Source organism: Sapajus apella, unplaced genomic scaffold (assembly GCF_009761245.1).
Source record: "Sapajus apella isolate SASKATOON/1434 unplaced genomic scaffold, GSC_monkey_1.0 scaffold25, whole genome shotgun sequence".
Lineage (NCBI taxonomy): Eukaryota > Metazoa > Chordata > Mammalia > Primates > Cebidae > Sapajus > Sapajus apella.
This window is the reverse complement of record NW_022436965.1, coordinates 11,042,011-11,058,761: the sequence shown is the minus strand read 5'-3', so window position 1 is coordinate 11,058,761 and position 16,751 is coordinate 11,042,011. Positions and strand designations below refer to the sequence as shown.

At 35.7% G+C, this 16,751-nt stretch overlaps 1 protein-coding gene and 1 long non-coding RNA gene across 2 annotated transcripts in view; one reads left to right on the top strand and one right to left on the bottom strand.

Annotated features, from left to right (window-relative positions):
* TDRD5 (tudor domain containing 5) overlaps positions 1-16,751 on the top strand; it is an 89,448-nt gene that overhangs the window by 48,896 nt on the left and 23,801 nt on the right. Inside the window, exons 9-13 of the mRNA XM_032291271.1 lie at positions 2,816-3,028; positions 3,354-3,420; positions 12,511-12,711; positions 13,197-13,355; positions 15,334-15,495. Of these exons, the coding sequence (XP_032147162.1) occupies positions 2,816-3,028; positions 3,354-3,420; positions 12,511-12,711; positions 13,197-13,355; positions 15,334-15,495 (802 nt within the window). The remainder of the gene's footprint in view (positions 1-2,815; positions 3,029-3,353; positions 3,421-12,510; positions 12,712-13,196; positions 13,356-15,333; positions 15,496-16,751) is intronic.
* LOC116560076 overlaps positions 14,139-16,751 on the bottom strand; it is a 78,347-nt gene continuing 75,734 nt past the window's right edge. Inside the window, exon 3 of the long non-coding RNA XR_004272777.1 lies at positions 14,139-15,477. This is a non-coding gene — a long non-coding RNA (uncharacterized LOC116560076). The remainder of the gene's footprint in view (positions 15,478-16,751) is intronic.

Sequence of the window (16,751 nt, the reverse complement as noted above, 5' to 3'; positions counted from 1 at the left end):
ACTTTATGAACCACAATGTGATTTATATATTGTTGTCACAGAAGAACATTTTATTTTGTATCTCTAAAAACATACCATGTTTTTAATTTGACAACATTACATATTCATCTGCTCCAGAACACCTGGCATAATGTAAGTAGCATAAACACTTGGTAAAAATATTATATATTCCATTTCAGTATGCCTTTGAGATGTTTGTACATGTTTTAAAAGCACACTCACTGGCTCTGTGACCTTAAAGTTACTTTACTTCTCTGGGCCTAGTTGCCTTATCTCCAGAATGAGATAACAGCACCTACTTCACAGAGTTGAAAATTAAAGTACTTAGAGCCTAGCCCAAATGTTGGCTGCTATTATTATTAATACTATAGACCGGGTGGTACAGTGTGGTTCATGCCTGTAAACCTAGCACTTTGGGAAGCCAAGGTGGGAGGATTGCTTGAGCCCACAAGTTCATAATTAGTCTGGACAACATAGTGAGACCCTGTATCTACAAAAAAATTAAAAACTATCTGGGCATGATGGTGCATGTCTGTAGTCCCTGCTGCCCAGGAGGGTCAAGGATGCATTGAGCTATGATTGTGCTACCGCACTTCAGCTTGGGCAACAGGCTGTCTGGGAAAAAAAAAAAAAAAAAAAAAACTGTAAATGTAAAAAATATACTGAAAAAAAATACTGTACTGTGTTTGGTGTCAGAATGTTGAGGCACTTGCACTACAAGGATAAGTAAGACATGGTCTTTGCCTTTGTGAATACCATGATTAGCTAAGAAGATGGGAGATACATGGGATATTGTTAAAGGGAGTTGTTCTGCCTGGGCACGGTTGAGGAAAGCCTCACAAAAGAGATAATTGAGCTAGGCCTCAGAAGACAAGCATTTGCCAGTCACGGAGGCTGTGAGTGGGTATATTCAGGTCCAGTTGCTGGAACCAAGACCAACATTAACAAAGGAGTAAGTGGTATTCCCTGGGAACAACCATAAGTAGGTAATGTTAGCACCAGATGAGGTTGCAGGAGTCAGGAAGAGGGAGACAGTGACTGGATGTGATGCTGGAAGACTAAGAAAAAGCTAGATTCTGAATACCATAGGAAGATGTTTTCTCTTATTCTATAGACAGCGGGGAAGCACTGATGTGTTTAAGAAAGGAAGGACATCAACAGTTTGTATTTTAGGAGTATACCCCTACTTGCAGAGTAGAAGATGGAGTGAAGGAATGAAGAACTATTAGTGGACTAGCTTTGATGAGAGCAAGAATAGAAAGGAATAGAGAAATTAGGAAAATGAAAATTGTCAGGTGACAAGACGGGAGTTGAGAAGAATAAGAAAGAGAAGGAGACAATGAAAACTGTTTGCTTTAGAGACTAGGTAGGTTTGACCTGGTTTGAAAACTTCTTAATAGAGGTTTATCTGTAATGTCTCTTAAGTTGACCATGAGAGTCATTGTCAATGTTGAATAGAAGGTATTAGTTAGAATTAGGTTTAGCCACTGTTAGATATAACTTTACTGCAGTAGCTTAAAGAAGATAAAAGTTAATTTCTTCTTCCTATAATAGTCCAAATATACACAATGCATGCTGATATAATAGCTCTGTGTTGAGAGACACACAGGTGTAGAATCTTGCTGCTCCAGAATAGTGTGTTGTCCTTGTTCCCATGGTCTTGGGTCCAGGTCCTTCTTCCAGCTAGTGGGAAGGGGAAACAGAAGTGGGGGCTGGGAGACACCTGTTTTATTGAAAGACACAACCCGGAATTTTCACTCTTAAAACTGTGGGTAAAATACACATTGAATGTACTCATTTTAACTATGTATACTTTTTCTCATATCCCATTGGCCAGAGCTGAGTATTCACGTAGCCACAGTTAGATGCAGGGGAGCTTGGGAAACGTGAATGGCCATTTACCCAGTTAAAATTTGGAGGAATCTATTATTAGAGGAAAGGAAAAGAGGAAAATGGGTGTTGAGGAACAACAGCCTGTTTTTCATATAGTTGGAAATACTCGAGCTTTGAAGTGCAGAAAGGATGCAGGGTCTTCTAGAGATGGATTGAGAATTAACAATTTATCAGTAGTGTGGTGTAATACTTGAAATGGGTGAGACAGTATATAGCAAGAATAATAGCTAATATTTGAGCGCTTACTATATTTGTACACTGTCCTAAACTCTCAGATGTTTTAACAAATATTTTATTTTTATCATCCTCATCTTCAGCAAGGAAACTAAAGCACAGAAAGATTGCCACACAGCTAGTAAATGATGGAGTCAGGATTTGGACCCAGGTTATTGGTGCCTAAACTTATGTTATACTTCCTAAAGATAAGACCCCAGTGAACCTCAACATTTAAGGCAATACAGAGCCAATAAAAAAAGTAGCCATTGACAAAGAAGTAGTGAATCATGTCTTAGAAACTAGGAATGGGTTTGAAAGAGGACAGGGTAACACTGCAGCAAGATGATGTGTATTGAAGACTGAAGAGAGAGGCTGCTGGATTTGGGAATTACCAGGTCATTGATGTCTTAAAACTAATTCATCCTAGGAAGTGCTGGGGAATGAAGTCGGGATACATTCTATCTAGCAGAGAATGTGAGATCAGAAAATGAGTGTATAACTTTATCTTTGAGGAAGTTTGTTGATGAAGAGAAGGGATTCAGATAAGGAAAAAAAAATTAATTGGTATTAATGAATACTGACAATATGACAAAGTCAAAACTTTTTCTTTGCTTTTCACCAAGACTTTCTGGCTTGATACATTGATAAAAATTATCTTTAATTTTTTCTTCCCCTGTTGATTTCTCTGTATTATGGAATTCTACAGGCGCTGTTATTCTAATCAGCTGGTTTCTGATCGATATGTCATGCCAGAATGTTTTATTCAGCCGGGACATCTCTGTTGTGTGAGGATTTCTGAGGATAAGTGGTGGTATCGGGTCATTATCCATCGAGTCCTTGGAAAACAGGAAGTCGAAGTGTTCTACCCAGACTTTGGAAATGTTGGAACTGTTCAAAAGTCCTCCCTGAGGTTCCTCAAGTGAGTTGAATTGAATTAGAACAATGGATGAGTTAAATTTTGAATCACAGTGTTGAAGATCTGTGGGGTTGTGATCTTTCTTTTCTCTTGCCTTCCTCCATCCAATCTTTCCTTCTTTCTTTTTAGTGCATACTTAACAACTGGGTCATTTAGTTTCACAGATGGATTGTAACACTTGCATTGTCTTTTACATGACACTGAATTTTGAATGGACCATGAGACTACATTTTAGTTTCTTACTAAGAAAGTGATTCTTTGGGTCATGCTAAGAGGTATATTTACGTAGCAGGAAGATTGAACTTATATATTGGATTATCTGTTGCAGGTGCTGCTACACAAAGCTGCCAGCTCAGGCTATCCCTTGTTCTTTGGCTTGGGTGAGACCAGTAGAGGTATGTTTGCATGTCTCATTTAATCAGCAAACACTTGAGTGCCTATTATGTGCCAAGAACAGTTTTATATGCTCAGAATACAAAGATAAAACATAGAACCAGCCCTCAAAGAAGTCAGTGTATAGAGTATGGAAGATAGACATGTAGATAAAAATTGTTATGCCATGTAAAATTTGCTATAGTAGAGGTTTCAAGAGTGTATGATAAAGGAAGATTGCTTGTTTCTGTCCAAGGTAATCAGGGAGGCATCTGAGTGGCACGTTGAAGGAAGATTAGGAATGTAACTGGATGAAAAAAGAAAGACATTCCAAGCAAAGGGAGAGTAGCATGAAACATTTCAAATGGGAGAAATTTTAAGCAGTTCTGTTTGGCTACAGAATATAGGATAAGCTAGCTTGGATACATGGTAGAAAATGTCCAGTCTATCATTGATAGACTGGATAAAGAAAATATGGCACATATACACCATGGAATACGATGCAGCCATAAAAAAGGATAAGTTCATGTCCTTTGCAGGGATATGGATGAATTTGGAAACCATCATTCTCAGCAAACTGACCCAAGAACAGAAAACCACACACTGCATGTTCTCATTCATAGGTGGGTGTTGAACAATGAAAACACATGGACACAGGGAGGGGAACATCACACACTGGGGTCTGTTGGGGGTGGAGGGCTAGGGGAATGAGAGTGGTGGGTGGGGAGATTGGGGAGGGATAACATTGGGAGAAATACGTAATGTAGGTGACGGGGGGATGGAGGCAGCAAACCACCATGGCATGTGTATACCAATGTAACAATCCTGCAAGATCTGCACATGTACCCCAGAACTTAAAGTATAATAATAATTTATATATGTATATATAGAAAATACCAAAGAAATAGCCTAATGTGAAGACCCATGTTCAGAAGTCTGAACATTGTTGTCCTTTAGAGGCTGGGGAGCAACTAAAGGATGTAAATGGACAGATACATATTTTCAAGATAATTCTCTAGCAGATGCATGTTTTCAAGATAATTTTCTAGCAACATCATGGCAGAGGTTTGAGGTGAAATGGATCAGGAGGCATTTTCATGTATGTAGGTGCATTTGTTTATGTAGTTACAAATTATGTACCTAACTTTGTATTTTTCCTTCAGAACTCTTTCTAGTGCATACCTACACATTTATTATGCGATATTTGTCTGCCTAATCTAAATAACTCATCAGTTGCTCACATATAAATAATTTTAAAAATACTTTTTATCTGAAAAATTCTGTAAAGAAAAACAAAATTACCTATAATTCCACTACTCAAACAGTTTAGAAATTTGGTATATGTTTCTTCTAGTTTATTTTATTGGATGTTCAGAGCAAGGGTTTTTTGTATGGTTTTCAGCATTACTTAAAATAGTGATCATAATATTTTGTATTCTGCTTTTTTGCTTAGTATTATAGAGTAAGTACTTTTATGTGTTATTAAGCTGTCAATTTTAATGGATTCATAGTGTTATCTGTTAGGTAAATATGCATCATAGCCTGCTTAACCGTTTCTTTATTGTTTGATGTTCAAACTGCTTCTAATTTTTGACTGTTAGAAACAATGTATGCAAAATGTTTTTTGTGCAAGCCTGTATTCAATATTGTTTTCTTGGGTGCATTTTAGCCCTGAATAAATTTCTTTTTACTATTTTATCATCAGGAAGCACAGGACTCAATTTACGACTCAATTGTAGCCAGTGTTCATTGCTTTCATATCAGCCAGATAGGTTTCATTTTTTGTTCTCTTTTTTCTAACAGAGTCTGGCTTTGTTGCCCAGGAGGCTGGAGTGCAGTGGCGCGATCTCGGCACACTGCAACCTCCGCCTCCCAGATTCAAGCAATTTTCTTGCCTCAGCCTCTTGAGTAGCTGTGATTACAAGAATGTGCCCCACACCTGGCTTATTTTGTATTTTTATTAGAGGCGGGGTTTCACCATGTTGGCCAGAATGTTCTCAAACTCCTGGCCTCAAGTGATCTGCTTGCCTCAGCCTCCCAAAGTGCTGGGATTACAGTCATGAACCTCTGCACCCAGCCTTTCTTTCTTTCTCTCTAAACTCCTTCTGGCCTTAGGGCTTTTGTTCATTTTGGTATCTGGAATAGCTTATTCACAGTGATCTCATGGTTGTCCTCCTTGTCATTCTAATTTAAGTCCAAATGTTATTTCCTCAAAAGGGACTTCGACCTGACAATTAAAAATGCACCCTTCACTTAAGTCATTCATTGTAACCCTGTTGTATCTTTATAATGCTTATCACTCTCTGGTATTGTCTTGTCTTGTTTGTTTATGCATGACAGTGTGAGTCCCTGAAATCAGGGAGACTGACTTGCTCACCACTGAATCTCCAGTACCCAGAGCAATGGCTTGGTGCATGGTAATTGCTCAGTAAATAGGTTTTTAACTAAATGAATGTATCTCACTTTATTTCTGTCTTTTTTTTCTGATTTCAAAAATAATCAATGCATTTTATAATAGCATAATAGCAACAGAGTATTATGCCCATTAGCTAAATTAGAAGCAGGCAAAAAAAAGCAGAAGTTAAATGGCAGTAGGACCTTTCAAGCTTCTTTTCTGAGGGTACTCCTTAATCTGCAGTTTTGCTGTCTTACAGAATTACAAGACATTTTTTGGAAATGGCAGAACAGCTAGAATTTAGGGTAGAAATACTTGAAGGTAGGGAGTCACAGAATGGATGAGTTCCCAAATCAGTGTATATGATCTGTCCAAATCCTTAGGTGACTACTGAACTTTCTAAGTGCTGGGGAGAACTCAGTAGCCCTAGTGAAAAATCAACAGCTGGCATTTGAGGTGACTGGACAGAGATTTCTGTTGCTGCAGACTGCAAAAGAGACAGTTGGGAGTTTAAGTCCAGAAAGTTTTAATTGCTGACTAAAACAAAACCACTCTTGAGAAGAGCGTGACAGAATCCAGAATCTCTAAAACATATTGATAATGTTTACTGTTCAACTAAAAATCACTAGACATGCAAAACAAAACCCAGGAAAATGTGACATATACTCAAGGAAAAAAGTAGCTGGTAGAAACTGACATTGAGATGTCCCAGACATTGCAGTTAGCAGACAAGGACTTTAAACCAGCTAGTATGAATATATTCAAGGACTGTGAGATTTACTCATCACTGAGGAACAGAGAAGGAATTTCTGCAGAAAGAAACTATTTAAAATAAATGGAAGTTCTAGAGTTGTAAAGTGAAATCAATGAAAAGTTTCTGGATAGGCTTAATAGCAGATTTGGAGACAATGGAGGAGTCTGTGAACTTTAAAAACAGATCAAAAGAAATTATCCAATGTGAAGAAGAGCATAAAAAAATAATTGAAATGAAAATGGACAGAGACCTAAGGGAATATATGGTTCAAGATCAGATACCCCACATACATGTAATTGGAGTCCCAGAAAGAGAGTTGAGAGAATAGGATGGAAAAAAGGAAGGCCAAAAATTTCCACAAAGAGGTCATATATCAACAAACTCCAAGCAGAATAAATACAAAGAAAACCATACCTAGGCACATCATAATCAAACTGCTGAAATCTAAAGCAAAAAGAGAAAATCCTGAAAGCAACAAGAAAGGGGAAAATACAGGGGACAATAATATAAATAATAACTAACTTCCCATTAAAAGGAACAACACTGAAGTCTGAAAGAGAAAAAGAAGTCAAGCTGGAATTCTATATCTAGTGAAAATATCTATCAAAATGAAGAAATGGAGAAACTGTCAAAAAGTAAAAGCTGCGATTGTCGCTAGCTATCTTGAACAAGAAATACTAAAGGAAGTTCTTCCAATTCTGATGTTAAGTGAAACCAGAAGGTAATGCAGATCTACGAGAAAGAAAGATGATTATGGAAAATGATTAATATGTAAGCAAACATAAAAGACTTAATTTTATTCTCTGAATTTATTTAAAAGACAGAGCTTTTAAAAGTAAGCCGATAATACTATATGTTGGGCTTCATAGCATATGTTAATGTAATATATATTTATCCCAAAAGTCTTAGTGCGGTTTAAGCTTTAATAATTACAGAAATATAAAGACTACAAGTCATAAAATTATTCAAAAGTTTAATTTTTAACTTGATATATGCTTGTTTATATGTAACACTTATTTTGTAAATTTTGAACAATTTTTTAATCTTTTGTTTCAACTTTCACCACTCCAACAAAAGATTGAAATGTATTTATAGTAGAATTTTCATTTTTTATTCTTTCTTATTTTGATGTCATTTAAAGTTTCATTTTTGACATAAATTCTTCATAATTTTTTTGTCCTTTTGATGTTGACATCTGTAATGATATGTCTTCATACACTCCAAATATGTATTTGTGTCTTTTTTAAGGATCTAAAGAGACAGATATTTGCCATTTTGAATAGTTTGTTCAAAGAACCAAGTTTGGCTTTCTTGTTTTTGTTATAAACATTTTTTAGTATTTCGTTTATTTCTGTCTTATTTTTACTGTTTGCTTAATTCTACTTTCTTTCGGTTTATTTTGCTCTTTCCCCAAGTTCCTGATGTGTGCAGGCTTAGATTATTTCTAGTCTTTAGGTGGATCTCATAAGTTTTGCTGTGTAGTAGTTCTATTATTGTTCAGTTAAAATGTTTTCTAATTTATATTTTGCTTTCTTGTTTGATTCATAGATTATTTAGAAGTTACTTGGTTTATAAACATTTTTCTAATTTGTCCTTTTGTGGTTGATTTCTAGTTTAAATATACTGTGGTCAGAAATCATCCTCTGGATATCAGCCCTTTATGAGGAGGCTGCTTGATGGTTCAGTATAGTATCACGTTTTGTAAATGGTCATGTCTTCTTAAAAAGTATACATTCTGCAGTTGTGTGCAATATTTTCTATATATGACCATAAGGTCAACTTTATTGTGTGAAACTCATTCTTTCTTTCTATGTTGCTTTTCTGTAATTATTGAAAGAAGTGTAGTTTTTGTTTATGATTATTTTATGTATTTCTTCCTATAGTTCAGTTTTTATTTTGTATACAATTGAGGCTATGTTATTAGGTACATATGCAATATCAAAAATGTTATATCTTCCTGGCAGACTAGATGTTTTATCTTTATGAAGTTAACCTCTTTATTTCTACAAATGCTTTTTGCTTTAAAACTTGTTTTGTCTTATATTAATGTAACTCTATCATTTTCTATTTAATATTATCCTAGTGTGTTTTTAAACTGTTTTTCTACTTTCAACCCTTTCATATCTTTATGTAGATGTCTTTTATGAACTATATATAGTTGTATTTTTTAAAATCCAGGCTAATACTTTTTGTCTTTCAGTCAGAATGTTTAGTCAGATTACATTTATTGTAATAATTGAAATATCTAGGTTTAAATCTTATACTTTATTTTGTGTATACTATATATCTATTATTTTTCTCACCATGCACACTTTATTTTGAAGAGATTTTTAAGATAATTTACTAAGTAATACACTATTATTTTAATAATTACTCTAGGAAATACAGCATGTATAGCAATGCAAGGACATTAGATCACTTTAACTCCTTTACGCTTCTGACCTGTATTTGTTGTGTAATGTTACAATTTTTAACCCCCCAAGAAATTGCATAAAATGTCAATTTATATTTAATTACATGTTTATCTGCTCTTCATTCTTAAGTCAAACCCTTCTTCTGGACCCATTTTCCTTCATTTGAACTGTGTATCCTTAGGATTTTATTTAATGAGGGTCAGCAAAATTATGTTTATCCAAAAATAACATATTTTTCACTTATCGTAGAAAAATGTATCCATTTGTCAGATGATAGATTGCAAAAATTTTCTCCCGTTCTGTAGGTTATCTGCTCGCTCGGATGATAGTTTCTTTTGCTATACAGAAGCTCTTTAGTTTAATTAGATCCCGTTTGTCAATTTTGGGTTTTGTTGCCATTGCCTTTGGTGTTTTAATCATTAAGTCTTTGCCCATGCTTGTGTCCTGAATGGTATTGCCTAGGTTTTCTTCTAGGGTTTTTATGGTTCCAAAGAACTTAAACAAATTTACAAGAAAAAAACAACCCCATCAAAAAGTGGGTGAAGGATATGAACAGACACTTCTCAAAAGAAGACATTTATGCAGTCAACAAACATATGAAAAAAAGCTCATCATCACTGGTCATTAGAGTAATGCACATCAAAACCACAGTGAGATACTATCTCATGCCAGTTAGAATGGCAATCATTAAAAAGTCAGGAAACAATAGATGCTGGAGAGGATGTGGAGAAATAGGAACACTTTTACACTGTTGGTGGGAGTGTAAATTAGGTCAACCATTGTGGAAGACAGTGTGGTGATTCCTCAAGGACCTAGAAATAGAAATTCCATTTGACCCAGCAATTCCATTAATGGATATACACCCAAAGGATTAGAAATTATTCTACTATAAAGACACATGGACACGTTGTGTTTATTGCAGCCCTTTTCACAATAGCAAAGACTTGGAACCAATCCAAATGCCCATCCAATGATAGAATGGATAAAGAAAATGTGGCATATATACACCATGGAATATTGTGCAGCCATAAAAAAGGATGAGTTGATGTCCTTTGCAGGGACATGGATGAAGCTGGAAACCATCATTCTCAGCAAAGCAACACAAGAACAGAAAACCAAACACCACACGTCACTCATAAGTAGGAATAGAACAATGACAACACATGGACACAGGGAGGGGAACATCACACACTGAGGCCTGTCAGGGGGTGAGGGGCTAGGGGGGAGTAACGGAGAAATACCTAATGTAGATGAGGGGTTCATGGGTGCAGCAAACCACCATGGCACGTGTGTGCCTATGTAACAAACCTGCACGTTCTGCACATGTACCCAGAACTTAAAGTATAATTTTAAAAAATGTATTTATGAGGTGTAGAATTCTAGGTTAGCAGTTAGTATCTTTAGCACATTGAAGATACCATTACTGGTTTCTGGTTTCTCTTACTGTTTTCTGATTAGTCAGCTGTCAATTTAATAGATGTTTCTTTGAAGGCGGTAATATCCTTTCTGAGAAATAGACTTTTCGTTTGTTCATTTTGTTTTGTTTTGAGACACAGTCTCACTCTGTTGCCCAAGCTGGAGTGCAGTGGTGCGATCTTGGCTCACTGCAACCTCCACCCTCCAGGTTCAAGTGATTATGCTGCCTCAGCCAGCCTCCCAAGTTGCTGGGACTACCGGCACGCGCCACCGTGCCTAACTCTTTTTTGTATTTTTAGTAGAGACAGGATTTCACTATGTTGGCCAGGCTGGTCTTGAACTCCTGACCTCATGATCTGCCCACCTTGGTCTCCCAAAGTGCTACGATTACAGGTGTGAGCCACTGCGCCCAGCCTCTCTAGCTGTAAGATTTTCTATTAGTTGCTCATGTTCTTCAGCTTCAGTATGATGTGTTTATGTGTGAATTTATTATTTACGCCACTTTATGGTTCATCAGACTTCATATATTTGTGGTTTGTTACTTTTTTTTAAATCTTGCAAATGCCCAACTATTACCTCTTCAGTTATTGTCTATTCTCCATATTCATGTTTGTGTTCTTATTTCTGCTGCTTTTTTTCTGGGACCATAATTCAAAGTGTTAAAAGGTCTCAGTTTTTCTTTCATTTCTCTTAACCTTTCTGCTATGTTTTACATCTGTCTGTCTTTCTATGTTGCATTCTGGGAAATTTTTTCCAAAATACCTCATACTCTAGCAGTTTAAACTTTAATTCTGTCTGATCTGTTACTGAATTGACATGACGTTTTAAATGTGGTTATTATGTTTTTACTTTCTAAAACTTCTTAGTTCTGTTAGATAAATTTTTATAGATTGCTAATTTCTGCAGAGGCTTTCAGGCTAAACTGTTTTTTTAGTTTTTTGGCTTTAAGCATAGTAAGTTTTATAACTTTTCTAGAAATTAAAATATCTAAAATTGAGGATTTGTTATATTGTTTCTATTTGTTCTTTTTTTTGATCCATTGTTTCTTTGTATGTATTTTTTTTTTTTAATTAGATGGAGTCTTGCTCTGTTGCCCAGGCTGGAGGGCAGTGGCGTGATCTCAGCTCACTGCAACCTCCACCTCCCAAATTCAAGTGATTCTCCTGCTTCAGCCTTCTGAGCAGCTGGGACTACAGGTGCATGCCACCACACCCAGCTAATTTTTGTATTTTAGGTAGAGGTGAGGTTTCACCACCTTAGCCAGGCTGGTCTTGAACTCCTGACCTCATGATCCACCCGCCTTGACCTCCTAAAGTGCTGGGATTACAGGCGTGAGCCACTGCGCTTGGCTGTATGCTTTTTGTCTTTGCCTATATACTGCTCATTGTCTTTGAAAAATTAACAGTAAGAATTGTTGAATAATACAGGCTGAGGTTGCCTACCTCCAGAGAGGATTTATGTGTGCTTCTGCCAAATATACCAATTTGGGACCATTTAACAACTTGAGGATGTATGGACCACCCTGGTGATGTGAAAATTGAGCTGCAAATCCTTGTGAAGGATAGTTTATTTCTTTCCTCCCATACCCTGAGAGTGTATCTCCTTAGGGATTCGGTTTAATGAAGGAAAGTTCTCATGTCGACTCCCCACCATAGGTGGACCCTGTCTTTGATATCTTGTTCAACTATCAAAACCAAATTTCAAATTACCTGCATTAGCAGGTACCCTTAAGACAAAAGTAGTTCCCATTTTCCCTTCCATTTTGGCCTGACAGTTTGTTCAAGCTTCTCAGTTCTTTGTTGCCTTTTGGATATATTTAATAATTCTTTTACCTAGAATTTTCATTTCTTTTCTATGGGAGGGTTGGTCTAATCATCTAACTCACGGTTTCTGAAAATGCAAGTACTGTATCACATAATTGTTTAGATTTTTTTAGTAATCACATTTTTTATCATTTTTCCTTTATTCTGACTTATCCCTAAACCATAATTATCCTCTTACGTGTTATTCTAGTAGTTTTATGGTTTTATTCCCATTTAAATCTCTAGTGTCATCAGAATTCATTGTTGTATGTGGTTACTGTAATTCATGTTTAGATCTGTCACCTGAATCCAATATCTTAATTGTATTTCAGGAACACTGGACATCAAAAGCTATTCTGCATTTCCAGAAGTTGTGTGGTTTGAAGCCATTAGTGGGGGTAGTGGATGAATATGTAGATGGCATCCTTAACATTTTTTTGTGTGATACATCCTCAAATGAAGATATCTATTTCCATCATGTCTTAAGAACAGAGGGCCATGCTATTGTATGCCGAGAAAATGTCTCTTCTAAGGTGGAGTAGTCTGAATGTATTTTGTAATATAGTTTGTTTAATTTCACCACTTCAAGGTATAAGATAATTTAATAAAGAAGTTTATTTGGTTTATTCTTTAACCAGTTAGAGACATCTATGAGATTCCTGGCTTTTTAATGCAGAGCACTCTTAATTTTCAGATGACCACTGAAAGACTGCATCTGACTAATTGTCATTTGAAATGTGAATATTTTTATTTTCAATAATTAATTTAAAAAATATTTAGTTCTCTGAAATTGTCCTAGAGAATCACAACCCTCCTGTTTTGCAGTTATCGATAACGATATACATTTCACTGTTACGTTGATAATTTTTCAAACAAAAAGCGTCAATATGGAGACGTTTTTAACTATTAAAATTCAGAAGATAATATACTTCCATAGCATTTGAAAGTTAAGTGCTTTCTCACCTTTTTTCTGTTGGTCATGTAAATTAAAGTATCCCTTTTCTTTTTTCAATCTTAGGGTTTCGGTGAGCTCAACCCTTTAGCTTTATACACAAAATCCAGTGGAGGGCCAGAGGACATTGTCTTGACAGAACTGGGTTATCCTTCCCAGCAGCACTATTTTAATGAAGACCGAATGATAAGTCCACAGTCAAAAGAGAGTGAGTTACATATCCTGGTAAGAGATTTTTGCAAATACTATTATAATTCTTTTACTTTAATCCTTATTTTTTTAAGATGAAGAAACTAAGGCTTTCCAAATTTTGGAAAGTTCGGAAATTTTGCACGGTGATCTTAACAATTTGTCTCTTTATTTGCTGGCTTAAATGTTTGCTTCAGTCGTGCTTCCTCCTGAACAACTGCTCTCATACGCTTAAGTTTATTGCTGTCTTTGTGCAGTTGTGACTTCACTACACTGACTCTGAATGCTATACTTCTTCCCTCTGCAGTACACAGGTTCTTCGGGTATTCTTGTTTCTTACTCTCCCTATAAACTTTCAGCAATTCCTCCCTTCACAGTAATGATATTATAATATCACTATTATGTATTTTTCCAGCTCATAGTAATAAGAATAACAGCATTATTTATTGAACTTATACCACATGGCAGGCACTGTTAAAAGCATTCATATGTGTTAACTAATTTAATCTTTACAACAACTTATCAGGTTTGTACTTGCATATCTTCGTTATAAAGACAAGTTGTACATCTCTAGTGCAAAAATCCAAAACCTGAAATGCTCCACAATCTCAAAATTTGTAAGTGCTGACATGATATCACAAGTGGAAAGTTCCACACCTAACCTCAAATGACAGGCTGTAGATAAAATGCAGTCCAAACTTTGTTTCATGCCCAAAATTATTTAAAAATTATATAAAATTATCTTCAAGCTAGGCATATTACATAGATAGAAACATAAATGAATTCCATGTTAGACTTGGGTCTTATCTCCAGGATATCTCATGTATATGCAAATATTTCAAAATCCAAATTCTGAAACACTTTTGGTCCCAAGCATTTTGGATAAGGGATACTCAGTCTGTAAAAGGCAAGTGAAGCACATAGTGAGAACTTAATGTTTCTTGAGCAAATAAATCATGTCCTCCAAGTCTTATATTCCTCATGACAACAGGTGCCGGGCTAAGAATACAGGATGTGTTTAACTTGAAGGCCAAAATGTTTTGTTTTATTGATACAATGTCTTTTTATTTTTTTCGATAAAATGTAAAGGTATTATTTAGTGTGTTCCAGATATCTGACTTTGAAAATAAAATTATAGAGATGATTTTTTAAGTAGACATTTACTAATTGTTAGAATAAAGGGCATTTTGACTACTGGGAGATTAACCTGTTATGAAATATATGTACAGATGTTTCATACTGCATGTTCAAAACAATATAAAGATTTTAGATTTCTAGTAAATGTTAAAATTAATTAAGCTTGTATGCCCAACACTTTCTGAAGCCTGAATTTTTCTTAGTCATTGACACTGGATTAGAAGAATTACATTTCTTCATTCTTAAATAGTAAATTGAATTCAGCCTTTACTATTTTTAGAATATCCTATCACTCTGTTAGTGTCTTCAGTTAGTCATAGTTTTATCCTGGAGATGAAATAAGAACAATCTTTTCTGCAAAAGAGAAAGGGCTTAAAATTCTATCCCACCCCAGTCTGTACTTTGACATATTAAGACTCCCATATGCTACACACACACCTACACCTCTACACCCCGTTCCTTGTGAATTTCTACTCATCTTTTGTTACCTTCTTCATTACATCTTCTCAGATGTCCTCTTCTGTCAGTCATATTTTGGTCATATTTTTGTAATGGCTGTACTCGGAAAACTGATTCTAGGTCTTCCCACAATATATTTTAGTTCCATTAGAGCTGGAATCTATTGCATTCATCTTTGTATTCACAGACCTGTCTTGTAGACATTTCAGAATAAGGGCTCAGTGGATGTTCATTGGCTGGAACTAGTGTAGCAGGATGGGAAGACCTGGGATCATGATGGATAAAGCTGTAAAATAATGTTGCATTTGTATTATGCAAAACAATGTAGCAAAAACTTCGCCCCAAAATGTATAGGCAGGTAGATTTTGGAAGCAGCAGTAATATTGAAAATAAAGTAATTATCTTTCATATTTACTAGCAAGATATTAATGATGAAAAGTCTTTAAGTCATCTGAAATCTGAGCCAAAGGAGCCATTAAAGGATTCTGAATTTGATTCTTTGAAAACCTGTGATAAGAGCTTTGAAGAAGATCCAAAGTGGTCCAACCCAGAGCCAAAGGATCTGAAGGAAGAAAATGAGGTAGGTGAAGGAAAGTTAGTCTTTGACTATGTAATTTATAATACACTGAATTCATAAGTGAATAGGACTGCAATAAACTTCCTTTAAACCCCACTGATTTTAATATTACAAATTCTTGGGCCAGGCGCGGGGGTTCACACCTGTAATCCCAGTACTTTGGGAGGCTGAGGTGGGCGGATCACTTGAGGTCAGGAGTTTGAGACCAGCATGGTCAACATGATGAAACCTTGTCTCTACAAAATAAAACAAAAAAATTAGCCAGCCATGGTGGCACGTGCCTGTAATTCCAGCTACTCACGAGGCTGAGGCATGAGAATCCTTGAACCCAGGAGGTGGAGGTGGCAGTGAGCTGATATCATGCCAGTGCACTCTGGCCCAGGTGATAGAGTGAGACTCTGTCTCAAAAAAATAAAAATTGTCCATAGTAACCAAAACCAAAGTTATAACAACATAACCTTGATCACAAAGATACCTGGCTTTGATGTGTTAGTTAATAATCTTGTGGCTTGGGGTGGTCTTCAAGAATTATACAATGATTAGAAACTATTCTTGGGAAATTATATTATGAAAAACCCATTGGGACAAATGTTTATTACTTTTTTGGAGGATGTATTTTTGTTTTAATCAAATGCTTATGTACCCAAAACTTAGGATCCCCCATGACCCCTTCCCCTACGTTTCCTATTTCCCAGAGCATCCATGTTTCTCTCTTTTAGCTGCTTTTGGAATTTACTTCTGTTTGTTTCATTAAATAACATCCTAATGTTATTACTTCCTGATTTTTCAGTTTTAAGTATCTATGGATTTTCCACTATCAAAGATGAGGGTTTAGTTTTCTTTCATCACCTTACCACCACCACATACAAACATAACCTTTTTGTCCCTTCCCCTTACCATCTTACTGATACAGTGTATCAAACTTTTCATCAGATTACTATTTAATATTTACATTACAGTGACTATGTAAATGCTTTTCACAGCTTGGCCAAGTATTATTGTATACTATTACATCATTTTTTTCCTTGTATAACTTCTATTTTCTTTCATGTTAATATTTTTCTTTTATAATAAATTAACATATAGTAAAATTGACTTTTTTGGTATACTGTTCTATCAACTTTAATAAATATGTAGATTTGTATAACCAGCACTGCAGTTGGATGTAGAACAGCTCCATTATCTAAAGTAACTCCCTTGTGCTACCCCTTTGTAATCAGTCTTCCCACATCCCTAACCCCTAGCTACTGGTCTGGGGT